This window comes from Acipenser ruthenus, chromosome 11, assembly GCF_902713425.1.
Source record: "Acipenser ruthenus chromosome 11, fAciRut3.2 maternal haplotype, whole genome shotgun sequence".
Lineage (NCBI taxonomy): Eukaryota > Metazoa > Chordata > Actinopteri > Acipenseriformes > Acipenseridae > Acipenser > Acipenser ruthenus.
The window spans coordinates 8,564,745-8,590,170 of record NC_081199.1 but is presented as its reverse complement, the minus strand read 5'-3'; the positions used below and the strand labels follow the sequence as shown (position 1 = coordinate 8,590,170).

Here is a 25,426-nt window from a genome sequence, read left to right as displayed (position 1 = left end):
ATTAACTGGCAGCCTTTTAGAGATTATTGCAGTGCCTGTACTGCTGAACTACAGCCCACCCAGTAAGAATGAACCAACAGCTACACAAAATTCATGACACACAACAAATCTACATATAACAAGTTAATATTACTGATGAAATAAAGAAGTGTAACTTCAGTTTTGAAACATGTTAAAACAAATACAATTAGATCAAAAATTACATATAAAGTGTAACTGCACTCCTCAACTCCCGAGGACCACAGCATCCCTGTGTGCTACAATCAACAGGTAAAGAACTATGGAAGATGCTTTGAATCACCATCTTCAGCAGGCTTGTTTAAAAAACAACATTTCTGTTTAAATTACATAATAAATAACTATTAAATACTACCTTCCAGAGCACCGCTATTTACCATCCCTATCTCAAATTCCTACATCTGAAAGAACCCAACTTCCTGAGAAGGTGGTAGTAAGGCTGGAATGGTGGAGTATTGTTTTGAGCTTGGCTTGCCTCATGATAGTCTGCTTGATAAGATACATGGGAGTCACACTTTAAATTGTTCACCCATCTCTTTATATTTCCTCTAATGCAAGTGAGCATCTCAGGGTTCTCCAAATCTAAATATGGCTCTTTTAGAGGGGAAATATCCTGTTCAAAGGCTGTTAATGGGTTCCAAAAGGACACACAAGTATATATGGTTGTCTCTGATTGCAACAAACCATACATTTTTTTCAATGTATTTGCTTATATGTTATCAGTCTTCATTTTAGTAGAATGAATCTATTCAAGGTTACAGTCTTTACATTGTATTCAGTTGTGATTTCCCATCTCTTTAAGAGGCTATTGGTTGTTGGCATGGCTATTTCGTCAAAAAGGTTGGATAACGCTTGACAATCCTATGAAAAAAATCTAGAAAAACATTGTTAAGAGCAAGTGCACAACCAGAAGCTAGCTCCTTTGGTTTAGTGTAAGCTGGTAAAGTACTGGTACTATTGTGCTACTAATGTGCAAAAAAACTAGTCTCAGCAAAGCAATGCAACTCAGCAGATGGAGGCACCAAACCATGGGAAACAGGATGTCAGGACCACCCCCTTCGGTGCTCTGGAATATCCAGTGTCTGTGATCTTAAGAGGTTCCACTTCAGAAATATAATTAAAATACAACAATTTCACAGGGACACCTCATGCTGGATATCTTTCAGTTTGGTTCTACATTTTTAAAAGGGCATTTTAAAAATCACATTGTATGTGCTACAATATTGCATATCAGCACTACCTGTTTCATAAAGGGGTCAATTGAAATTATAACAGGACAGAAGCCCACTGCTTCAAGGGTTGCAGATGAAAATCCATTCTGCATGGCGCCCAATCAAGTAAATCTACCCATTCCAGATGATCCCCAACAGTAACAATCAAATTAATCTAAAATGACCGCTCTTCACTGGGTGAGCTACCCCAGCCTCCTTAAAAGACTGGGTACACAATCTGCTGCTGGTGGAACTTAGGAATCGATCAAAGGTTCCTAAAAATGAAAAGCAATGTCAGTTAATGCACAGAATACAGAAAGAGCACAAGAGTCTGTTGTCACTGAAATACTATGTGGTTCAACAAGATTCCACAGATGGTTTAACAAAATTAACAATTAATGACATGGCATAACCTTGCATTTTTTTATCTTCTTGTTCGTTTTATATTTCAATCATCACACAGTGTTGATGCCACAGGGGGGCTTCAAACTTCTGAGTTTTAAAAAGTCTCCAGGATGTGATGCCTCAGACAGAACAATACATAAAAAGTCAACCTAAATTTTAAAATTACATTATGATAACTTATATTTAATACCTGTACCAAGTTGCAATTTCAGGCAAATTAGATACAGCTTCATTAGTTAAACGTGAGCCAGTGACCTTGGGACAGGTTTAATCAAACTAAAGAATTATGGTAGACTGACCTGGACCATGCAATCATTATGAAAGACATGTCAATAGCATGTCAATAGGAGCTCATTGCTCTTCTGCCTTCGCGATTTCACACAACAAAAAGCAGCTGCAAGACAGAGCAGCCCACACAGAGACAGCAGAAAGACACCGACGAAGATCAAATGCTGCCCTGCCAGGTATCTTTCCTCCTAAAAATCAACAGGGACATTAAAAGTGTGAGGAGGATTCCTTTCTTTGATACGCCACCTGTTCCTCTGATTTTTTTTTCAGCAGTAGATGCTGATGACAAAATGCCTGGTCTTTAAAGGCCTAACACCCTTTCTAAAACATCTTAACATATAAACTGCAGTGATTTGATTTGAATTACAGTAAGTCGGCCTCACCGGTGACAACATGACTGTGAGTCTGGGGTCGGGTGTGTACTTGATGCTGTAACACCCCAGCGTGTGCTGGGGTTGCTCCCTGCTCAGGGCTGAGGCCACTGCTCCCAGGGTAGGATCACTGCCTCTACCGACTTCACACGCACCAGGAAGGCTGTGGGGCAGGACGGCACGGGTTAGTTTCTTTTTAGTTTCATTTTTGCACTGGGTAAACCCCCTTAGATCCTGACTATTTTTTTACCACATTTGTGGCCCTAGGGCCTGAAGGGCATAAAAATAAGGCTGCAAATCTATGTGTAATAGAATCAACATTTACCGTTTAAACAATCAGACACAATTTGAATGAAAACTGGACATTTTCAGTATTATACCATACTATGCCATTCAGGAGTTTTATTTTACTTTACCATTTAAACATTTTTAGGCTTAATATAAAACAAAACACAAAAAGGTCCCACAATAAGCTAACCCACCAATCACATCAACTGGAAACTCTTAAAGTCACTAGCTCTAACTATTGGACCACACTGCCTCCCAGTCCCTCAGCTCTAACCACTAGACCACACTGCCAGTCCTCACTAGGACCACTAGACCACACTTCCTCCCAGTCACTTAGCTTTAACCACTAGACCTCTGCCTCCCAGTCCCTCAGCTCTAACCACTAGACCTCACTGCCTCCCAGTCCTCACTGTGACCACTAAGCCATGTTTCCTTCCAGTCAGAATCCACCTGGTCACTCACGGGGTTCCTGGCAGCATGTGTGCAGGTGCTGTGACGGTGATGCAGGTGTGCCCCTGCTCAGGGTCCGACCCGTTTCTTAATGGCTGCCAGGTAGACATCAGTGTCAGATTGAGGGACTTCTTTCCCGCCACGCCTAGGGAAGACAATTAAGCTACATTGTCTTACCTCTTGTTAGCACTAGCAACAATATCACAGCCCCCTTCTCTTGTGCTGAAAAAAGCTTTGGTTCTTTGCTTATTTATCACTTATATGACATTGCATTTAAAATATCTGCATACCCTGTGAAGAAACCAAACCATTTTCATCACAATGAAAAGGAGGGCCTGTGATAATGTTCAAGTTAACAAGAGGTAAGAAAATGAATTTAAAGACACTGGGTTTTTACACACATTTAGATGTTTTGTAATTACTAATTCAACAACCTGTACATATCAATTGACAAGCTCACCCTTAAGATCCAACTGGCTCCCCAACACCAAGACCCTGAGACTGACCGGGCCAGTGCTCAGACTCGCCGAGGGCCAGGCCAAGTCAAGGGTCAAGGGGACGAGCAGGGTTAGGCTGTCTAAATCATCTGAAGAGTGGGAGGAGTTTAACGTCTGTCTGTCAGCTGCATCGTGGCCAATCATGGGAGAAGAAGCGTGTGTTTGTCCCTTGTCTGGCAGGGGGGTGTGCCCATCTGTGCCATTCTCTGAGACACACAACTGCAGCTGGGACAGAGCGCCAAGGATCTTGTTCCAGTCCTGCCAGGGTCAACAGCATGAGCGAGTGTCAGGGGTAGCAGCACATAGTCGACTGGTTAAACAGTAAAGCGACAGTGGAGCTCAGAAACTGGTAGTCAACACGTCACATGATTGTGAAGTAATTGTGAAGTAATTGTGAAGCGTGCGTTTTCAAATGGATAGCAGTGCAGTCACAGGTGCAAACTACTAACATAGAAATGACTTTGAGAATTAAATAAAAGGTTACAGAACAGTATGTTTACAAATAGTGCACCAAACAACATGAAATACATGATTTAGCAATATATATTATTTATTTATTTTTATATGTAGGTGCAGGACTAGTGTGAGTTTCTAACCCTGCTGAATTGTGGATCATTTTATGACAATTTATATGGGAAATCAGAAAGGCACAGTCAACATTACTGTCTTTTTCCAGGGGTGAGTTTTTGTGCTTCAAAACTTACTTGGACCACATCAGGATTTCTGACTTCATATGAATGAGCGTAGAGCCCAAAGCCAACAAAAGTGACAGACAATGACAGAAGACACAGTAGGAAGACGGTGGTGGGGGGGGCCGTGCTCCATAGGTTTCTAATAGGCTGGCACATTACCATAGCAACAGAAAAATGTGCACCTGCGGAAAAACACAAACTTTTGTCAATAAAAAAATCTTACAAAGAAGCCATTCCAGCCTTAATATTTTGGGCATAACATAATTGGCCATCAAAACACAGGTAGAATAGGTCAGACATTCTTACCAGAACCATGTAATCCACTCCAATCCAACTCCAACAGTCGGAACATTTAAAGAGGATCTTAATGCATCATTCTGCTAGGACTACAGTTTTAGACGCAGCTGTTTCACCACAAACCAATGTTGTTAGTACTGGGCTAATTAACTGACAAGGCCATGTTCTAGTGAGAACACAAGAGACAACACTCACAGTCCCCTACTTCACCACCAAGAGTACCTGGAAACAACACTCAATAAGATGAGTTTATTTCAGAGCAGAGGGTGCTGAATCCACCAGGGAATTACTTCTGAACCAGCCCTGGTGTGTTCATTTTACCAGGGCTGCGTGCAACTACACAAACTACAGCAAATGGTGCCAGTTCTTTTGTTTCCTGTGGACATAAGCGAATGGGCTGGAGAAGGAGAGTGCAAACATTCAGCAAAATCCTGTGTTATTCAGTGCATCCCTGGTTTATATCGAACCAACCCATTAGAATCATGTAACCGTGACAACAGAGACCGACAAACTCCATGCAAGTTCATCCCTAGGGGCCATGTTACTCTAGCAACCAAAGCAGGGAAATCAGGTTTACTGTAGCAGAACAAAAATATTAAAATAATAAGATCGATATTAACCGCATGTATTTAAAATGTGACTTCCACCTCGAAGTGCTGGAGTGAGGGTGTTTGAGACTGATTCTATCAATCGATCTATCTATCTATCAGCAGACTTAATTTTGAAAGAATCAATTGTTTTCATAATGAGAAAAGGGCAAAATACTGAAATTCATGGGAACTTTTGCACACTGCTGTATGTCAGTGAGCTTTGTTCCTGAATTGCAAGACTGTTGCTGATCTTCTTCTCTGGCATGTGAACTATTACCACACATGTAAGGGTTAAGTGGTTTCCGCTGTCAAGAACACAGACTTGTGAACAGCTGCAGAGAGGGGAATGGAAACTGTAACCACCAACCTCCAGATCTTGCCTTGCCAGCCACCAGCTCACCTCACATGGGAACATATTCTTGAAGAACAAACAGTTCAATTGATATTTTAACAGTTCATTTTACTATCCCTTATCTTTTTTGCAATACTTGCAATCGTTCTGCGTAGTAGTTTTTTTTTGGTATGGAAAACATCTTGAAACGCCCATCTCCTTATTGAAGTTGACTTTGAATATGTCTTGCATTTCCTCATTCTGTTAATGCTGTCTCTGTGGCTACCAGTAGCGTGTCTTTAGTTTGACCAATCAAAGGAACCTGTGCAATGTTAAACTGCGGTAGTTAATTAAATTAGTGTTACCATAACTAATTTACTGCCCTGCCTGATGTACTTGATGGATCAGATACAGAAATAACTGATTGTTTTGGATTTTTAGAGCAATGTTAGTACTGATAGCCGGATTAACAAAGGGCAAGCAAATTAGAAGTTTGGGCAACCATTAAATTTACAAAAGCAGCCCACTTATAAACCCATACCGAAACATCTGTTCTGTTGTTTTTCCTACTAATTACCTTTTCAGTAACAGGCACATAGGCAGGAATTTCAACTTTGTATGCAAAGCTGCCAAGATGTTGCCTAATTTTCAGTCTTGATGATCTTTCAGCGATAGTGACACTTATTGGCATTGTGGCCAAAACACAAAGAGGTGTGCTGATATTAGGGTAGAATGTGGCATTCAGAGCAGACAGTGAGAGAATGCTATACAGCTTGTTTTTCTCTGGGACAGCTATCCACTTTGCCTTCCATCTCAGCAGCTCTGTTTTAAAGCTTTTCAGGTTGGACTGGATGGAGAGGTCAGCCTTGTATGCATCATACACACCCAACACTATGCTCTCAGTTTCCATACCATGCAATTTAGATGGTATGAAGTACTGAGCAAGAAAGTGGGCTGCATTTAATGAGTTACTCTCCAAAGTATGGATAATCACAATATATTTTACAACAAAATCACACGTGTAAAAAAATAACCAACACTGTCTCACCCGTCTCTGCAGAAACTTAGATATTCAAGTGTGGCTGCAATTTTTTCATTTAACGCAAAGTATGTGGGAATCTTTCATCTGGCAAATGAACCATTAAATGTAGACTAATTTATTTCATTTGAATCCCTTCTCATGGCTTTAAATCCATTAAGGAAAATCAAAGAGATGAGTTTAAAATTAAGGAACGGGTATAACCGTAAAATTAAATTTGCTTAATCCAGCTAAATATAATTTACTGGAAATGCAGGGAGAACAGATGAATACTGTTCTGCATGGGATAGCCAGCGATATATTACATAACCATTCTGAATAATCAATTAACCAAGGTTCTATTTGATTATTTTTTCTTCTACATATTCTGAATTGACACAAAAACAAACAAGAACTAATGATGAAAAAGTTCATGTATTGGTTCCTGACTATTGAATAGTGGACCTTTACTTTAAGACAATACCTAATCCTTTGAGGTTATTAAACCATTTACATTTCCTCCTGCATTCACCAGTTATGGAAGTTTTTTATTAACAGCTCTCATCGCCCTCTATGCTCTTGAGAGTGTATATGGCATATGAACGTGTTGATAGATATTATTTTATTTCTTGTAATGCATGTTATTTTAAAAAGCTGTTCTCCTACTCGCTTTGATTTGCCAATGCAGTCGTGTGTGTTAATTTCCTGATAAACTTAATGTGCATATAATGTGTATGATTAATTTAAAAAGACATGGTAAATTATTCACTTAATTCCCTTCGCTATTTGGAATGATAAAGTGGAATTCGGAACTTACCTCCACTGCACTTCTTTGTAGGCTACGTACCACTGCAACCGGTATGTATGTAAACACATGCGCCTCGCGTTTGCGGGCCCTCTACAGCTCAGTTAAACATAGCTAATCATAAAAAACAGAGCAACCGTCTGAACATTTTATTTAGAAAAGTTATACTTAAAAGTGATTCGAGACATGGACCTGAAAAGTGTAATTGCTGCCCTGGGTCTCCAGAACAGCTTGAGAAATTCAGCACTTAATTAATGCAAGGTTGAATGCCTCAACACAATCGTCACTTCTGAAATCCTGATGTACCTTTTACAGCCCGCACATTCTCTTACAACAGCTACTTTAATTAACACTTCTCATGCGCTGCAAGTTACAAACTTACTTATAATATCCAATTGAACCGACAGCAGGAACTTACTGAGGTCAATAAGGTTGCCGTACGGAAGGAAGAAGGTAATACAAAGGTATCATATTGTAAAGAATATACGCGCATTCGTACGAAAAACGTCCCCCACCTACCACTCAAGATTTCTTCTGCTTTTTATTTCTCACATTGCAACATATGCGCATTTTTAATTTATTTTTATACTGATACTCGAGTATCGGTTCGACCTGTCTTTTGCTTCAAGTCTCGTGTTCAAATGAGCATCCTCGAATACAGAATGGCGTTTATCTTTGTGATAATATGGTATCTTGAGGGGTGTACCAAAGATCTACAGAGGGATTATTTGCTGCAGTACACGTAAGCTGTTCCTTAGTGTTGTGCGACAGTGGCCTCTATTCATCAGTGTTGGTGTTTAGAATTTTTTTAGAAATGTTTAGCGAGAATTTCGTGCTTACATGTTTTCTTAATTCATCAAACTGTCATTTCGAAACACCGACATTCAGAACACCTTTTCTGCCTGATTTTCCAACTGTTTCATGCATAAATTAAACTAGACGCTCCCCGTGGACCGCCTAAAACAGCCTAATCAAATTAAAAAGGGAGCCAAGTCGATCACGAATTGTGGATGAAACGCAAAAAACGGTAAAATAAATAAATAAATAAATAAATAAATAAATGCAACATATCAAGTGATCAACAATGAATCAAGTGCAATAGATATAAACACGGCTACGTGTGTTGTAAGGTCAAATTTATTATGATGCTTGTGTGCACCGAGTTGTAAATATTAAGGATTCGCTGTTTAACTGTAGGTTCAGCTGTATTTTGTTTTTATTCTCTGAAGTGTTTAAGTTTTAGGTTAAGGTGTTTTATTTATAGTTTTTATCCAGTCACGGTAGATGTAATTTCTGCTTTTGTTCTATAAGCACGTGTTAGAACAGCAGTGTGGAGAACACAATAGAGTTCCAGTTCGTTCATTAACCTGTGTGGACAGCCTACTCATCTATAATTATAATAACAGCAAGTGAACCAGTGTTAAGATAACATTTTTAAAAAAATGAATAAGAGGAAAATAAGAAGAAACTGAAGAAACACGAGCTGACAGACAGCATACTGGATCACGTTGCAACCCAAAACAGAGGCTCTGTAACCATGAGTCAAACGAGCTTTAGTAAGCATTTGTTCGGGACTGTTTGTCCTGTAAAGAATGGAACAGTTTACACCGCCTCCACCCCTATCGTTGACGGGTAATCTTGCTGAGATTGGTGCAAATGGGAGCAGAGATTAGGATTTCATTTTACAGCTACTGGGCCAGACAAGAAGTCAGAGAGTAAAAGAATTGCACTAGTGTTGCACATGATCGGAGAGGAAGCGCTTGAAACATACAATACCCTGAACATAGTCTACACAGACCCAGCAGATAAAAAGGTAGCAGAGGTTTTAAAAACATCTAGGAGAAATTCTGTGTTTGAGCGACACCAATTCTGGGCACACAAGTTTAGCAAGAACGCTGGCATAGAAAAGTTTGTAACGGACCTGATACAAAGGGTTCGCAACTGTGAATTTAAAGAATCAGAAGATCTCATGTTAAGAGGCAAAATCGTCTTCAGCATGACCGATGATAGGCTTAGAGAGAAGTTACTACCAATTTCAGATCTGACTTTGGCGAAAGCAATTGACATATGCCGTGCAAAAGAAGTAACCACAGCACAAGCAAAAGCGATGTCTAGAAGTTGTAGCTCTACAGAAAAATGTGTGCACTCCTTGGAAAATAAAAAGCAACAAGTTAGAAAACAGCAAGCTAAAGTAGACCGCCAGCAGGCCCCACAGACAGTACACGTGCAAGTTAAAAACACGTGTGGGAGATGTGGCAAAATGCACAAGTCTAGAGAATGCCCAGCGTGCAGAGTGCCGTAAATGTGGCAGAAAAAAATCACTTAGGAAACGTGCAAGATACAAACGACTTACAGCCCGATAAACAGAAAAGATGTAAATGCTTTGTTGATTGGTGCAGTCACAAAGGTACAGAGACATGTGAGCAATTAGGCTGGTATGCTAAACTGCAGATTAGAGGACAGTCAGTAGACTTCAAGCTGGACTCAGGGGCAGAAGCAAGTGTACTTCCTAAAGTAGTAGCTGTTCAGCTCCCAGGCAAGCTGAATGTGAAACACACTAATACTGTCTTGCTTACCTACGGTGGTGCGCAGCTCAAGCCAGAGGGAGAAGTGACCCTGAAAGTGCAGGCTCCACTCAAGCAGGCTAGCTTACAGTTCTTTATCACCAGTGCCTCCACAACAGCTGTACTGAGCAGACAAGCATGTGTAGATCTTGACCTGTTTACAAAAGTGGACACACTGTCTAAAAGCACTCCAAGCATTAAAGAAGAGCTTCTCACTCAATACAGCACTGTGTTTGAGGGACTGGATGAATTTCCTGGTTTTCACCACATTAGCATAATGTGGTGGTATCAGGCACCTGTGTTAAGGTTCTATGACCCAAGAGAGCCGATTAAGATACAGGCAGATGCATCAAAGGACGGACTGGGCGCCTGTCTACTGCAAGGACACAGAACCATAGCATATGCATCAAGATCACTATCTAATGCAGAGAGAACTATGCTCAAATTGAGAAGGAAGTCTTAGCTATAGTGTTTGCGCTGAAGAAGTTCCACCAATATGTGTATGGGGTTCCTGTGAAAGTTCAGTCGCACCACAAACCCTTAGAAGCCATAATATGCAAACCCATCGGGAAGGCACCAGTGAAGCTACAGAGAATGCTACTGCAAATACAAAAGTATGATATACAGATAGTGTACACCCCAGGAAAGGACATGCTGAGAGCAGATACATTGTCCAGAGCAGTACATGACAACACAGCCAACGAAGACCTAGACCTCAGCAGTGAGAAAGTCATATATGCCATAGGGGTTCATGAAGCAATCGGTGAAGACATGCTGCACCAGCTGAAGCAAGATACAAGCAAGGACAGCGACATGCAAATGTTGATAACAATACACAGCAGTGGATGGCCTGACAGGAGGAAGCAGATACCTCACAGGATCCGGTCCTACTGGTCACTCTATACATTGAAAATGATCATCTGGTGGTAAACAAACGCATTATCATACCAAGAGAGCTCAGAGCAGAAATGCTTCGAAGACTCCACACAGCACACCAGGGCATACAGAGGTCTCTGGGACAGGCTAGAGCAGTGATGTATTGGCCAGGCATCAATAAGGAGATGGTCGTGCATTGCCTGTCAGGAAAGGTTACCAAGCAACCACAGAGAGCCACTTCACCCACATTCAGTGCCAGACATCCCGTGGACAAAATTAACGACGGACACTCATATCGTTTGATTGTGGATTACTTCTCCAAGTATCCAGAAGTGTTACGAATGTCAGGCAAAAAGGCCAGTACTGTTATCAACAAGCTGAAAGCAGTGTTTGCAAGGCATGGCATACCAAAAGAACTGTTATCAGACCATGTTCCGTTTGCGAGTCAGGAAATGGCACAAGTTGCCAGAAGTTGGGAATTCAAAATAACACCTGCAATCAAACGACATGGCTGAGAGGACCATTCAAACAGTGAAAAGACTATTCCAGAACTCGGTGCAAACGAACACAGATGAACACTGAGAAACAACACCTCAGTGCTTGACTAGAAGTCCAACGCGCTATCCATTGCACCACAGAGCCTGCGAGGGCCAGGACGCGAACAACGTACCCACCAACAAACTGAGCGCTGCTGGTTTGGCAGAATTTGAAGAGAATATTTCTCGTGCTTGAACTATTAAAAATGAACCGCTGCGATTCATTTCGTCATGTGCCACTTTAGTATGATTCAGGGTCTGTCGTTGCTGAGGGCCTGGGGGCAGTTCCGTTTTCGTTGGTTCAACCTTGACAGCAAAGGCAGTCCTGTAATTGATATTAGATGTCCATGAACTTGGTATATAACTTTTGTTTTGGAGTGGGCCTGGGGCTGTTTGAAAAGAAAATGTTCGACTACGTGTTTTAGGAGTAGCAACGCCACACAGTGTTTGGTAAATTATTTTGAACAAGCAACAATGGTTATAGGCATCATAAACAATACGACATTGTGTTTAGCCCAATAGCTATCGTTTTATTAAAAAAGTTATTTAAAAAGACCTCCGCCCAAGCAGGGACTTGAACCCTAGACCCTCAGATTAAAAGTCTGATGCTTTACCGACTGAGATATCCAGGCACAATATGAAATAGACAATTTAATACATTAACATGTGATACGTTAAAATCCATACCCACTCAACGAATCGACGACACAAGATTTACAAACACAGCGCCACATGGTCCGGCATAATCTAGAGATAGTATTACTAGTACTTGAACCATTACAAATGGACAGTAGCGGTTTTAGGCACACGCAGCCCAAGCAATTGCATAGAGCCCAGAACAGCAAGGGGGTCCCTGTTGTCGTGGCTCAGTTAGTATTAAAAAACATATTCACCTCAAGTCTGACTTATTAGCCATTTTACCATTTTTTAAAAACGTCGCATTTTAAATTCAACCTGGAGAAATGCATGCTGTTGAACGGTTGTCTGCAGATGGGGATAACGCCTCTGAATCCAGCGATCCGAGTTCAAATCTCGGTGGGACCTGACTTTTACTATTTTTTTTTAAACAAGTGAACTACCTGATTTCATGTTTCAATCGGTCAGCTGAAATAAAATTCAGTTCCGATGTCTAAGGTCGGAAATGGTTTCATAAAGACTAACGCGTTTTTGAAGGATGTTTGTTTAATTTGCAAAACTTTCCCCCACTTCATTTTCGAATGGTGCATTGTAATAGGGGCAGTAGTAAAGCCGTGGTCCTTATCCGTTTCATTTCACAGGCCTTTGGCACAGATTCAGTGACCTCCTGTAGGGCGCCGTGGCTTAGATGGTTAAAGCGCCTGCCTTGTAAACAGGACATCCTGGGTTCGTATCCCAGCGGTGCCTGTTTTTATTATTTTTCAGTACATGTAACACAAACGTTTAGGCTTAAACAAACACTTTTGTTAAAAGGTAAGAGACAAGGAAAAGAAAAAGTCAATCCAATTTACGACGAGGATGGGATTCGAACCCACGCGTGCAGAGCACAATGGATTAGCAGTCCATCGCCTTAACCACTCGGCCACCTCGTCCCGTCTGAGCTGCTCCACAGTATCAAACTGGATGAAACACGGAGGATCTGTTCACAGTGCAGGTGGTGTCGTCAAACCTGTCCTAAAGTGCGCGATTATATGCCAGTGTGCATGCGCTTTAAACAATAGCAAGAAACCTGCAGCGTCAGGTGTGGTTTGAGCACTTGCTGCACCGGATAGCTCAAGCGATTATGAAATATTAGAAACCTTTTCCACAAAAGCGAAATGTTGAGAGGGTCCCTGCATGGTGGCCCGGTATGGGAGGTTGCATGGTGTAATGGTTAGCACTCTGGATTTGGAATCCAGTGATCCGAGATCAAGTGCCGGTGAACCGTACTGTTTGTCTTTAGTTGACTTAGAAAAAGAAAGAAATGGATGCGCAGGCTCTGGTTTTACACATCTAATGTTTGAGGGTCCTACAGCTAGCCTAAAACAACGACTCTGGTGGGACTCGAACCCACAACCTTTGAATCACACCTCAGTGTTTAACTAGAAGTCCAACGCGCTATCCATTGCGCCACAGAGCCTGCGAGGGCCAGGACGCGAACAACGTACCCACCAACAAACTGAGCACTGCTGGTTTGGCAGAATTTGAAAAGGGCCTGGGGGCAGTTCCTTTTTCGTTGGTTCAACCTTGACAGCAAAGGCAGTCCTGTAATTAATATTAGATGTCCATGAACTTGGTATATAACTTTTGTTTTGGAATGGGCACGGCGTTGCTTTAAAAAACCTTTAACTGCCCATTCCGTGCAATAAACAGCTGAATAGACAAAACCGGCCGGAACACGGGGTTCCGAAGCTGCACAGAGTATGAACATAATTCACACATTACATCTAAGTGGGAACAACATAACACTATTGAAAAAACCCACCGAACCGACCTTTCATTTCCCATTCCATGCAATAAACAGCTGTATAGACAAAATATAAAAAAGACAAAATATCCTCCTCCCTCCTCCTGTTACATTAGTAAATGTGCTCCCTCTGTGCACAGAATATTATAGGCCACGGTGTAATTATTAGACGAATTGTCATGCACTCGGCTGAGTGACATAAGAGCGAGTGTGGAAAAAATGTGAATTAGCAAGGTGTTCGATGAAGCTTCTGTAAGGTGGCCCAGTGATTAAAGACAAAGGCTTTATACCAGGTGGTTCCCGGTTCAAATCCCAATTCACACTGTGTGTGTGACCCAGAGCAAATCATTTAATCTCCTTGTGCTCCGTCCTTGAAACATAACACCGAGGTCCTATTGGAGGAGACTGTGATGCATAGTTCACCCCTAGTCTTTGGAAGTCGCTTTGGATAGAAGCGTCTGCTAAAATGACTAATGAATAATTAAGAGACAAAACTGCTTGAAGCCGAAACTGTGTCATTTATAATTTTCGTAGTCTTAGCACCTTCGCAACCCAGTGTTCCGGGAGCTTTTTGGTGATAAAAATAGGCAATATACACAATACAACATTGTGCTTAGCCCAATAACTTTCGCTTTATTAAAAAAGTTATTAAAAAACACTCACCGCCCGAACAGGGACTTGAACCCTGGACCCTCAGATTAAAAGTCTGATGCTCTACCGACTGAGCTATCCGGGCTCAGTAGAAACGCAACTGTTTAATACATTAACATGTAATACATTAAAATCCATCCCCACTCAATGAATCGTATCCTAACCAATTGTTTAGGCTACTTGCGTCTGCACCATATTTGCCTGGAAAAAAACGGATTATTGAACTATAAATGCAGACTTTGTCGCTGCAAAAGCAGGAAATGTTTATTTCTGTCACAGTGTGGTGTCAGTACCGCTGTTATTTAAATATAAATATGCAATGCATATATTTTCAAAGAATACTTTTCCTATTATTTGAACGTGTCAAGTGTTCTATGTCGTGCTGTTGGGTAATGATAGTTCAGTTCGCCAGACCTGCCAGCAGTTTCCAATATGAACTAAGAAATAAAAACGTCGCATTTTAAATTCAACCTGGAGAAATGCATGCTGTTGAACGGTTGTCTGCAGATGGGAATAACGCCTCTGAATCCAGCGATCCGAGTTCAAATCTCGGTGGGACCTGACTTTTACTATTTTTTTTTAAACAAGTGAACTACCTGATTTCATGTTTCAATCGGTCAGCTGAAATAAAATTCAGTTCCGATGTCTAAGGTCGGAAATGGTTTCATAAAGACTAACGCGTTTTTGAAGGATGTTTGTTTAATTTGCAAAACTTTCCCCCACTTCATTTTCGAATGGTGCATTGTAATAGGGGCAGTAGTAATGCCGTGGTCCTTATCCGTTTAATTTCACAGGCCTTTGGCACAGATTCAGTGACCTGCTGTAGGGGCGCCGTGGCTTATATGGTTAAAGCGCCTGTCTAGTAAACAGGAGATCCTGGGTTCGAATCCCAGCGGTGCCTGTTGTTATTATTTTTCAGTACATGTAACACAAACGTTTAGGCTTAAACAAACACTTTTGTTAAAAGGTAAGAGACAAGGAAAAGAAAAAGTCAATCCAATTTACGACGAGGATGGGATTCGAACCCACGCGTGCAGAGCACAATGGATTAGCAGTCCATCGCCTTAACCACTCGGCCACCTCGTCCCGTCTGAGCTGCTCCACAGTATCAAACTGGATGAAACACGGAGGATCTGTTCACAGTGCAGGTGGTGTCGTCAAACCTGTCCTAAAGTGCGCGATTATATGCCAGTGTGCATGCGGTTTAAACAATAGCAAGAAACCTGCAGCGTCAGGTGTGGTTTCAGCACTTGCTGCACCGGATAGCTCAAGCGATTATGAAATATTAGAAACCTTTTCCACAAAAGCGAAATGTTGAGAGGGTCCCTGCATGGTGGCCCAGTATGGGAGGTTGCATGGTGTAATGGTTAGCACTCTGGATTTCAAATCCAGTGATCCGAGATCAAGTGCCGGTGAATCGTACTGTTTGTCTTTAGTTGACTTAGAAAAAGAAAGAAATGGATGCGCAGGCTCTGGTTTTACACATCTAATGTTTGAGGGTCCTACAGCTAGCCTAAAACAACGACTCTGGAGGAACTCGCACCCACAACCTTTGAATCACACCTCAGTGTTTAACTAGAAGTCCAACGCGCTATCCATTGCGCCACAGAGCCTGCGAGGGACAGGACGCGAACAACGTACCCACCAACAAACTGAGCACTGCTGTTTTGGCAGAATTTGAAAAGGGCCTGGGGGCAGTTCCTTTTTCGTTGGTTCAACCTTGACAGCAAAGGCAGTCCTGTAATTAATATTAGATGTCCATGAACTTGGTATATAACTTTTGTTTTGGAATGGGCACGGCGTTGCTTTAAAAAACCTTTAACTGCCCATTCCGTGCAATAAACAGCTGAATAGACAAAACCGGCCGGAACACGGGGTTCCGAAGCTGCACAGAGTATGAACATAATTCACACATTACATCTAAGTGGGAACAACATAACACTATTGAAAAAACCCACCGAACCGACCTTTCATTTCCCATTCCATGCAATAAACAGCTGTATAGACAAAATATAAAAAAGACAAAATATCCTCCTCCCTCCTCCTGTTACATTAGTAAATGTGCTCCCTCTGTGCACAGAATATTATAGTCCACGGTGTAATTATTAGACGAATTGTCATGCACTCGGCTGAGTGACATAAGAGCGAGTGTGGAAAAAATGTGAATTAGCAAGGTGTTCGATGAAGCTTCTGTAAGGTGGCCCAGTGATTAAAGACAAAGGCTTTATACCAGGTGGTTCCCGGTTCAAATCCCAATTCACACTGTGTGTGTGACCCAGAGCAAATCATTTAATCTCCTTGTGCTCCGTCCTTGAAACATAACACCGAGGTCCTATTGGAGGAGACTGTGATGCATAGTTCACCCATAGTCTTTGGAAGTCGCTTTGGATAGAAGCGTCTGCTAAAATGACTAATGAATAATTAAGAGACAAAACTGCTTGACGCCGAAACTGTGTCATTTATAATTTTCGTAGTCTTAGCACCTTCGCAACCCAGTGTTCCGGGAGCTTTTTGGTGACAAAAATAGGCAATATACACAATACAACATTGTGTTTAGCCCAATAACTTTCGCTTTATTAAAAAAGTTATTAAAAAACACTCACCGCCCGAACAGGGACTTGAACCCTGGACCCTCAGATTAAAAGTCTGATGCTCTACCGACTGAGCTATCCGGGCTCAGTAGAAACGCAACTGTTTAATACATTAACATGTAATACATTAAAATCCATCCCCACTCAATGAATCGTATCCTAACCAATTGTTTAGGCTACTTGCGTCTGCACCATATTTGCCTGGAAAAAAACGGATTATTGAACTATAAATGCAGACTTTGTCGCTGCAAAAGCAGGAAATGTTTATTTCTGTCACAGTGTGGTGTCAGTACCGCTGTTATTTAAATATAAATATGCAATGCATATATTTTCAAAGAATACTTTTCCTATTATTTGAACGTGTCAAGTGTTCTATGTCGTGCTGTTGGGTAATGATAGTTCAGTTCGCCAGACCTGCCAGCAGTTTCCAATATGAACTAAGAAATAAAAACGTCGCATTTTAAATTCAACCTGGAGAAATGCATGCTGTTGAACGGTTGTCTGCAGATGGGGATAACGCCTCTGAATCCAGCGATCCGAGTTCAAATCTCGGTGGGACCTGACTTTTACTATTTTTTTTTAAACAAGTGAACTACCTGATTTCATGTTTCAATCGGTCAGCTGAAATAAAATTCAGTTCCGATGTCTAAGGTCAGAAATGGTTTCATAAAGACTAACGCGTTTTTGAAGGATGTTTGTTTAATTTGCAAAACTTTCCCCCACTTCATTTGCGAATGGTGCATTGTAATAGGGGCAGTAGTAATGCCGTGGTCCTTATCCGTTTCATTTCACAGGCCTTTGGCACAGATTCAGTGACCTGCTGTAGGGCGCCGTGGCTTAGATGGTTAAAGCGCCTGTCTAGTAAACAGGAGATTCTGGGTTCGAATCCCAGCGGTGCCTGTTGTTATTATTTTTCAGTACATGTAACACAAACGTTTAGGCTTAAACAAACACTTTTGTTAAAAGGTAAGAGACAAGGAAAAGAAAAAGTCAATACAACTTACGACGAGGATGGGATTCGAACCCACGCCTGCAGAGCACAATGGATTAGCAGTCCATCGCCTTAACCACTCGGCCACCTCGTCCCGTCTGAGCTGCTCCACAGTATCAAACTGGATGAAACACGGAGGATCTGTTCACAGTGCAGGTGGTGTCGTCAAACCTGTCCTAAAGTGCGCGATTATATGCCAGTGTGCATGCGGTTTAAACAATAGCAAGAAACCTGCAGCGTCAGGTGTGGTTTCAGCACTTGCTGCACCGGATAGCTCAAGCGATTATGAAATATTAGAAACCTTTTCCACAAAAGCGAAATGTTGAGAGGGTCCCTGCATGGTGGCCCGGTATGGGAGGTTGCATGGTGTAATGGTTAGCACTCTGGATTTGGAATCCAGTGATCCGAGATCAAGTGCCGGTGAATCGTACTGTTTGTCTTTAGTTGACTTAGAAAAAGAAAGAAATGGATGCGCATGCTCTGGTTTTACACATCTAATGTTTGAGGGTCCTACAGCTAGCCTAAAACAACGACTCTGGTGGGACTCGAACCCACAACCTTTGAATCACACCTCAGTGTTTAACTAGAAGTCCAACGCGCTATCCATTGCGCCACAGAGCCTGCGAGGGACAGGACGCGAACAACGTACCCACCAACAAACTGAGCACTGCTGGTTTGGCAGAATTTGAAAAGGGCCTGGGGGCAGTTCCTTTTTCGTTGGTTCAACCTTGACAGCAAAGGCAGTCCTGTAATTAATATTAGATGTCCATGAACTTGGTATATAACTTTTGTTTTGGAATGGGCACGGCGTTGCTTTAAAAAACCTTTAACTGCCCATTCCGTGCAATAAACAGCTGAATAGACAAAACCGGCCGGAACACGGGGTTCCGAAGCTGCACAGAGTATGAACATAATTCACACATTACATCTAAGTGGGAACAACATAACACTATTGAAAAAACCCACCGAACCGACCTTTCATTTCCCATTCCATGCAATAAACAGCTGTATAGACAAAATATAAAAAAGACAAAATATCCTCCTCCCTCCTCCTGTTACATTAGTAAATGTGCTCCCTCTGTGCACAGAATATTATAGTCCACGGTGTAATTATTAGACGAATTGTCATGCACTCGGCTGAGTGACATAAGAGCGAGTGTGGAAAAAATGTGAATTAGCAAGGTGTTCGATGAAGCTTCTGTAAGGTGGCCCAGTGATTAAAGACAAAGGCTTTATACCAGGTGGTTCCCGGTTAAAATCCCAATTCACACTGTGTGTGTGACCCAGAGCAAATCATTTAATCTCCTTGTGCTCCGTCCTTGAAACATAACACCGAGGTCCTATTGGAGGAGACTGTGATGCATAGTTCACCCCTAGTGTTTGGAAGTCGCTTTGGATAGAAGCGTCTGCTAAAATGACTAATGAATAATTAAGAGACAAAACTGCTTGACGCCGAAACTGTGTCATTTATAATTTTCGTAGTCTTAGCACCTTCGCAACCCAGTGTTCCGGGAGCTTTTTGGTGATAAAAATAGGCAATATACACAATACAACATTGTGTTTAGCCCAATAACTTTCGCTTTATTAAAAAAGTTATTAAAAAACACTCACCGCCCGAACAGGGACTTGAACCCTGGACCCTCAGATTAAAAGTCTGATGCTCTACCGACTGAGCTATCCGGGCTCAGTAGAAACGCAACTGTTTAATACATTAACATGTAATACATTAAAATCCATCCCCACTCAATGAATCGTATCCTAACCAATTGTTTAGGCTACTTGCGTCTGCACCATATTTGCCTGGAAAAAAACGGATTATTGAACTATAAATGCAGACTTTGTCGCTGCAAAAGCAGGAAATGTTTATTTCTGTCACAGTGTGGTGTCAGTACCGCTGTTATTTAAATATAAATATGCAATGCATATATTTTCAAAGAATACTTTTCCTATTATTTGAACGTGTCAAGTGTTCTATGTCGTGCTGTTGGGTAATGATAGTTCAGTTCGCCAGACCTGCCAGCAGTTTCCAATATGAACTAAGAAATAAAAACGTCGCATTTTAAATTCAACCTGGAGAAATGCATGCTGTTGAACGGTTGTCTGCAGATGGGGATAACGCCTCTGAATCCAGCGATCCGAGTTCAAATCTCGGTGGGACCTGACTTTTACTATTTTTTTTTAAACAAGTGAACTACCTGATTTCATGTTTCAATCGGTCAGCTGAAATAAAATTCAGTTCCGATGTCTAAGGTCGGAAATGGTTTCATAAAGACTAACGCGTTTTTGAAGGATGTTTGTTTAATTTGCAAAACTTTCCCCCACTTCATTTGCGAATGGTGCATTGTAATAGGGGCAGTAGTAATGCCGTGGTCCTTATCCGTTTCATTTCACAGGCCTTTGGCACAGATTCAGTGACCTGCTGTAGGGCGCCGTGGCTTAGATGGTTAAAGCGCCTGTCTAGTAAACAGGAGATCCTGGGTTCGAATCCCAGCGGTGCCTGTTGTTATTATTTTTCAGTACATGTAACACAAACGTTTAGGCTTAAACAAACACTTTTGTTAAAAGGTAAGAGACAAGGAAAAGAAAAAGTCAATACAACTTACGACGAGGATGGGATTCGAACCCACGCCTGCAGAGCACAATGGATTAGCAGTCCATCGCCTTAACCACTCGGCCACCTCGTCCCGTCTGAGCTGCTCCACAGTATCAAACTGGATGAAACACGGAGGATCTGTTCACAGTGCAGGTGGTGTCGTCAAACCTGTCCTAAAGTGCGCGATTATATGCCAGTGTGCATGCGGTTTAAACAATAGCAAGAAACCTGCAGCGTCAGGTGTGGTTTCAGCACTTGCTGCACCGGATAGCTCAAGCGATTATGAAATATTAGAAACCTTTTCCACAAAAGCGAAATGTTGAGAGGGTCCCTGCATGGTGGCCCGGTATGGGAGGTTGCATGGTGTAATGGTTAGCACTCTGGATTTGGAATCCAGTGATCCGAGATCAAGTGCCGGTGAATCGTACTGTTTGTCTTTAGTTGACTTAGAAAAAGAAAGAAATGGATGCGCATGCTCTGGTTTTACACATCTAATGTTTGAGGGTCCTACAGCTAGCCTAAAACAACGACTCTGGTGGGACTCGAACCCACAACCTTTGAATCACACCTCAGTGTTTAACTAGAAGTCCAACGCGCTATCCATTGCGCCACAGAGCATGCGAGGGCCAGGACGCGAACAACGTACCCACCAACAAACTGAGCACTGCTGGTTTGGCAGAATTTGAAAAGGGCCTGGGGGCAGTTCCTTTTTCGTTGGTTCAACCTTGACAGCAAAGGCAGTCCTGTAATTAATATTAGATGTCCATGAACTTGGTATATAACTTTTGTTTTGGAATGGGCACGGCGTTGCTTTAAAAAACCTTTAACTGCCCATTCCGTGCAATAAACAGCTGAATAGACAAAACCGGCCGGAACACGGGGTTCCGAAGCTGCACAGAGTATGAACATAATTCACACATTACATCTAAGTGGGAACAACATAACACTATTGAAAAAACCCACCGAACCGACCTTTCATTTCCCATTCCATGCAATAAACAGCTGTATAGACAAAATATAAAAAAGACAAAATATCCTCCTCCCTCCTCCTGTTACATTAGTAAATGTGCTCCCTCTGTGCACAGAATATTATAGGCCACGGTGTAATTATTAGACGAATTGTCATGCACTCGGCTGAGTGACATAAGAGCGAGTGTGGAAAAAATGTGAATTAGCAAGGTGTTCGATGAAGCTTCTGTAAGGTGGCCCAGTGATTAAAGACAAAGGCTTTATACCAGGTGGTTCCCGGTTCAAATCCCAATTCACACTGTGTGTGTGACCCAGAGCAAATCATTTAATCTCCTTGTGCTCCGTCCTTGAAACATAACACCGAGGTCCTATTGGAGGAGACTGTGATGCATAGTTCACCCCTAGTGTTTGGAAGTCGCTTTGGATAGAAGCGTCTGCTAAAATGACTAATGAATAATTAAGAGACAAAACTGCTTGACGCCGAAACTGTGTCATTTATAATTTTCGTAGTCTTAGCACCTTCGCAACCCAGTGTTCCGGGAGCTTTTTGGTGATAAAAATAGGCAATATACACAATACAACATTGTGTTTAGCCCAATAACTTTCGCTTTATTAAAAAAGTTATTAAAAAACACTCACCGCCCGAACAGGGACTTGAACCCTGGACCCTCAGATTAAAAGTCTGATGCTCTACCGACTGAGCTATCCGGGCTCAGTAGAAACGCAACTGTTTAATACATTAACATGTAATACATTAAAATCCATCCCCACTCAATGAATCGTATCCTAACCAATTGTTTAGGCTACTTGCGTCTGCACCATATTTGCCTGGAAAAAAACGGATTATTGAACTATAAATGCAGACTTTGTCGCTGCAAAAGCAGGAAATGTTTATTTCTGTCACAGTGTGGTGTCAGTACCGCTGTTATTTAAATATAAATATGCAATGCATATATTTTCAAAGAATACTTTTCCTATTATTTGAACGTGTCAAGTGTTCTATGTCGTGCTGTTGGGTAATGATAGTTCAGTTCGCCAGACCTGCCAGCAGTTTCCAATATGAACTAAGAAATAAAAACGTCGCATTTTAAATTCAACCTGGAGAAATGCATGCTGTTGAACGGTTGTCTGCAGATGGGGATAACGCCTCTGAATCCAGCGATCCGAGTTCAAATCTCGGTAGGACCTGACTTTTACTATTTTTTTTTAAACAAGTGAACTACCTGATTTCATGTTTCAATCGGTCAGCTGAAATAAAATTCAGTTCCGATGTCTAAGGTCGGAAATGGTTTCATAAAGACTAATGCGTTTTTGAAGGATGTTTGTTTAATTTGCAAAACTTTCCCCCACTTCATTTGCGAATGGTGCATTGTAATAGGGGCAGTAGTAATGCCGTGGTCCTTATCCGTTTCATTTCACAGGCCTTTGGCACAGATTCAGTGACCTGCTGTAGGGCGCCGTGGCTTAGATGGTTAAAGCGCCTGTCTAGTAAACAGGAGATCCTGGGTTCGAATCCCAGCGGTGCCTGTTGTTATTATTTTTCAGTACATGTAACACAAACGTTTAGGCTTAAACAAACACTTTTGTTAAAAGGTAAGAGACAAGGAAAAGAAAAAGTCAATACAACTTACGACGAGGATGGGATTCGAACCCACGCCTGCAGAGCACAATGGATTAGCAGTCCATCGCCTTAACCACTCGGCCACCTCGTCCCGTCTGAGCTGCTCCACAGTATCAAACTGGATGAAACACGGAGGATCTGTTCACAGTGCAGGTGGTGTCGTCAAACCTGTCCTAAAGTGCGCGATTATATGCCAGTGTGCATGCGGTTTAAACAATAGCAAGAAACCTGCAGCGTCAGGTGTGGTTTCAGCACTTGCTGCACCGGATAGCTCAAGCGATTATGAAATATTAGAAACCTTTTCCACAAAAGCGAAATGTTGAGAGGGTCCCTGCATGGTGGCCCGGTATGGGAGGTTGCATGGTGTAATGGTTAGCACTCTGGATTTGGAATCCAGTGATCCGAGATCAAGTGCCGGTGAATCGTACTGTTTGTCTTTAGTTGACTTAGAAAAAGAAAGAAATGGATGCGCATGCTCTGGTTTTACACATCTAATGTTTGAGGGTCCTACAGCTAGCCTAAAACAACGACTCTGGTGGGACTCGAACCCACAACCTTTGAATCACACCTCAGTGTTTAACTAGAAGTCCAACGCGCTATCCATTGCGCCACAGAGCCTGCGAGGGCCAGGACGCGAACAACGTACCCACCAACAAACTGAGCACTGCTGGTTTGGCAGAATTTGAAAAGGGCCTGGGGGCAGTTCCTTTTTCGTTGGTTCAACCTTGACAGCAAAGGCAGTCCTGTAATTAATATTAGATGTCCATGAACTTGGTATATAACTTTTGTTTTGGAATGGGCACGGCGTTGCTTTAAAAAACCTTTAACTGCCCATTCCGTGCAATAAACAGCTGAATAGACAAAACCGGCCGGAACACGGGGTTCCGAAGCTGCACAGAGTATGAACACAATTCACACATTACATCTAAGTGGGAACAACATAACACTATTGAAAAAACCCACCGAACCGACCTTTCATTTCCCATTCCATGCAATAAACAGCTGTATAGACAAAATATAAAAAAGACAAAATATCCTCCTCCCTCCTCCTGTTACATTAGTAAATGTGCTCCCTCTGTGCACAGAATATTATAGTCCACGGTGTAATTATTAGACGAATTGTCATGCACTCGGCTGAGTGACATAAGAGCGAGTGTGGAAAAAATGTGAATTAGCAAGGTGTTCGATGAAGCTTCTGTAAGGTGGCCCAGTGATTAAAGACAAAGGCTTTATACCAGGTGGTTCCCGGTTCAAATCCCAATTCACACTGTGTGTGTGACCCAGAGCAAATCATTTAATCTCCTTGTGCTCCGTCCTTGAAACATAACACCGAGGTCCTATTGGAGGAGACTGTGATGCATAGTTCACCCCTAGTCTTTGGAAGTCGCTTTGGATAGAAGCGTCTGCTAAAATGACTAATGAATAATTAAGAGACAAAACTGCTTGACGCCGAAACTGTGTCATTTATAATTTTCGTAGTCTTAGCACCTTCGCAACCCAGTGTTCCGGGAGCTTTTTGGTGATAAAAATAGGCAATATACACAATACAACATTGTGTTTAGCCCAATAACTTTCGCTTTATTAAAAAAGTTATTAAAAAACACTCACCGCCCGAACAGGGACTTGAACCCTGGACCCTCAGATTAAAAGTCTGATGCTCTACCGACTGAGCTATCCGGGCTCAGTAGAAACGCAACTGTTTAATACATTAACATGTAATACATTAAAATCCATCCCCACTCAATGAATCGTATCCTAACCAATTGTTTAGGCTACTTGCGTCTGCACCATATTTGCCTGGAAAAAAACGGATTATTGAACTATAAATGCAGACTTTGTCGCTGCAAAAGCAGGAAATGTTTATTTCTGTCACAGTGTGGTGTCAGTACCGCTGTTATTTAAATATAAATATGCAATGCATATATTTTCAAAGAATACTTTTCCTATTATTTGAACGTGTCAAGTGTTCTATGTCGTGCTGTTGGGTAATGATAGTTCAGTTCGCCAGACCTGCCAGCAGTTTCCAATATGAACTAAGAAATAAAAACGTCGCATTTTAAATTCAACCTGGAGAAATGCATGCTGTTGAACGGTTGTCTGCAGATGGGGATAACGCCTATAAATCCAGCGATCCGAGTTCAAATCTCGGTGGGACCTGACTTTTACTATTTTTTTTTAAACAAGTGAACTACCTGATTTCATGTTTCAATCGGTCAGCTGAAATAAAATTCAGTTCCGATGTCTAAGGTCGGAAATGGTTTCATAAAGACTAACGCGTTTTTGAAGGATGTTTGTTTAATTTGCAAAACTTTCCCCCACTTCATTTTCGAATGGTGCATTGTAATAGGGGC

General features: G+C 41.8%; 1 protein-coding gene and 19 non-coding genes across 22 annotated transcripts; 5 read left to right on the top strand and 15 right to left on the bottom strand.

Annotated features, from left to right (window-relative positions):
* Positions 1 to 110: 110 nt before the first annotated feature.
* LOC117427172 (transmembrane protein 248-like) lies at positions 111 to 7,767 on the bottom strand. 3 transcript variants are annotated; one of them, XM_059033270.1, is made up of 7 exons: positions 7,644 to 7,767; positions 4,233 to 4,402; positions 3,492 to 3,786; positions 3,044 to 3,176; positions 2,306 to 2,456; positions 1,934 to 2,110; positions 111 to 1,504 (listed from the first exon to the last, which is right to left on the bottom strand). In XM_059033270.1, exons 2-6 carry the CDS (start codon positions 4,380 to 4,382, stop codon positions 1,964 to 1,966), a joined length of 876 nt encoding a protein of 291 aa, XP_058889253.1. In that variant the 5' UTR covers positions 4,383 to 4,402; positions 7,644 to 7,767; the 3' UTR covers positions 111 to 1,504; positions 1,934 to 1,963. The 3 variants fall into 3 exon arrangements, with proteins under 3 accessions (XP_058889253.1, XP_058889255.1, XP_058889254.1); XM_059033272.1 differs by having other exon boundaries at positions 7,680 to 7,693; XM_059033271.1 differs by lacking the exon at positions 7,644 to 7,767 and adding an exon at positions 7,274 to 7,637.
* Positions 7,768 to 12,546: 4,779 nt separating this feature from the next.
* On the top strand, positions 12,547 to 12,620 carry trnat-ugu (transfer RNA threonine (anticodon UGU)). The gene has a single exon. It is a non-coding gene; the product is annotated as a tRNA-Thr (tRNA).
* Positions 12,621 to 12,723: 103 nt separating this feature from the next.
* On the bottom strand, positions 12,724 to 12,805 carry trnas-gcu (transfer RNA serine (anticodon GCU)). Its single transcript has one exon. It is a non-coding gene; the product is annotated as a tRNA-Ser (tRNA).
* Positions 12,806 to 13,241: 436 nt separating this feature from the next.
* Positions 13,242 to 13,332, bottom strand: trnar-ucu (transfer RNA arginine (anticodon UCU)). Its single transcript is given in 2 exon segments — positions 13,242 to 13,277; positions 13,296 to 13,332. It is a non-coding gene; the product is annotated as a tRNA-Arg (tRNA).
* Positions 13,333 to 14,322: 990 nt separating this feature from the next.
* trnak-uuu (transfer RNA lysine (anticodon UUU)) lies at positions 14,323 to 14,395 on the bottom strand. The gene has a single exon. It is a non-coding gene; the product is annotated as a tRNA-Lys (tRNA).
* A 742-nt stretch (positions 14,396 to 15,137) lies between these two features.
* trnat-agu (transfer RNA threonine (anticodon AGU)) lies at positions 15,138 to 15,211 on the top strand. The gene has a single exon. It is a non-coding gene; the product is annotated as a tRNA-Thr (tRNA).
* Positions 15,212 to 15,314: 103 nt separating this feature from the next.
* On the bottom strand, positions 15,315 to 15,396 carry trnas-gcu (transfer RNA serine (anticodon GCU)). Its single transcript has one exon. It is a non-coding gene; the product is annotated as a tRNA-Ser (tRNA).
* Positions 15,397 to 16,913: 1,517 nt separating this feature from the next.
* On the bottom strand, positions 16,914 to 16,986 carry trnak-uuu (transfer RNA lysine (anticodon UUU)). The gene has a single exon. It is a non-coding gene; the product is annotated as a tRNA-Lys (tRNA).
* Positions 16,987 to 17,727: 741 nt separating this feature from the next.
* trnat-ugu (transfer RNA threonine (anticodon UGU)) lies at positions 17,728 to 17,801 on the top strand. Its single transcript has one exon. It is a non-coding gene; the product is annotated as a tRNA-Thr (tRNA).
* A 103-nt stretch (positions 17,802 to 17,904) lies between these two features.
* On the bottom strand, positions 17,905 to 17,986 carry trnas-gcu (transfer RNA serine (anticodon GCU)). The gene has a single exon. It is a non-coding gene; the product is annotated as a tRNA-Ser (tRNA).
* Positions 17,987 to 18,422: 436 nt separating this feature from the next.
* Positions 18,423 to 18,513, bottom strand: trnar-ucu (transfer RNA arginine (anticodon UCU)). Its single transcript is given in 2 exon segments — positions 18,423 to 18,458; positions 18,477 to 18,513. It is a non-coding gene; the product is annotated as a tRNA-Arg (tRNA).
* Positions 18,514 to 19,503: 990 nt separating this feature from the next.
* Positions 19,504 to 19,576, bottom strand: trnak-uuu (transfer RNA lysine (anticodon UUU)). The gene has a single exon. It is a non-coding gene; the product is annotated as a tRNA-Lys (tRNA).
* Positions 19,577 to 20,317: 741 nt separating this feature from the next.
* trnat-ugu (transfer RNA threonine (anticodon UGU)) lies at positions 20,318 to 20,391 on the top strand. Its single transcript has one exon. It is a non-coding gene; the product is annotated as a tRNA-Thr (tRNA).
* Positions 20,392 to 20,494: 103 nt separating this feature from the next.
* On the bottom strand, positions 20,495 to 20,576 carry trnas-gcu (transfer RNA serine (anticodon GCU)). Its single transcript has one exon. It is a non-coding gene; the product is annotated as a tRNA-Ser (tRNA).
* A 436-nt stretch (positions 20,577 to 21,012) lies between these two features.
* Positions 21,013 to 21,103, bottom strand: trnar-ucu (transfer RNA arginine (anticodon UCU)). The gene is given in 2 exon segments: positions 21,013 to 21,048; positions 21,067 to 21,103. It is a non-coding gene; the product is annotated as a tRNA-Arg (tRNA).
* Positions 21,104 to 22,093: 990 nt separating this feature from the next.
* Positions 22,094 to 22,166, bottom strand: trnak-uuu (transfer RNA lysine (anticodon UUU)). The gene has a single exon. It is a non-coding gene; the product is annotated as a tRNA-Lys (tRNA).
* A 741-nt stretch (positions 22,167 to 22,907) lies between these two features.
* Positions 22,908 to 22,981, top strand: trnat-agu (transfer RNA threonine (anticodon AGU)). Its single transcript has one exon. It is a non-coding gene; the product is annotated as a tRNA-Thr (tRNA).
* Positions 22,982 to 23,084: 103 nt separating this feature from the next.
* On the bottom strand, positions 23,085 to 23,166 carry trnas-gcu (transfer RNA serine (anticodon GCU)). Its single transcript has one exon. It is a non-coding gene; the product is annotated as a tRNA-Ser (tRNA).
* A 436-nt stretch (positions 23,167 to 23,602) lies between these two features.
* On the bottom strand, positions 23,603 to 23,693 carry trnar-ucu (transfer RNA arginine (anticodon UCU)). Its single transcript is given in 2 exon segments — positions 23,603 to 23,638; positions 23,657 to 23,693. It is a non-coding gene; the product is annotated as a tRNA-Arg (tRNA).
* A 990-nt stretch (positions 23,694 to 24,683) lies between these two features.
* trnak-uuu (transfer RNA lysine (anticodon UUU)) lies at positions 24,684 to 24,756 on the bottom strand. Its single transcript has one exon. It is a non-coding gene; the product is annotated as a tRNA-Lys (tRNA).
* Positions 24,757 to 25,426: the final 670 nt, after the last annotated feature.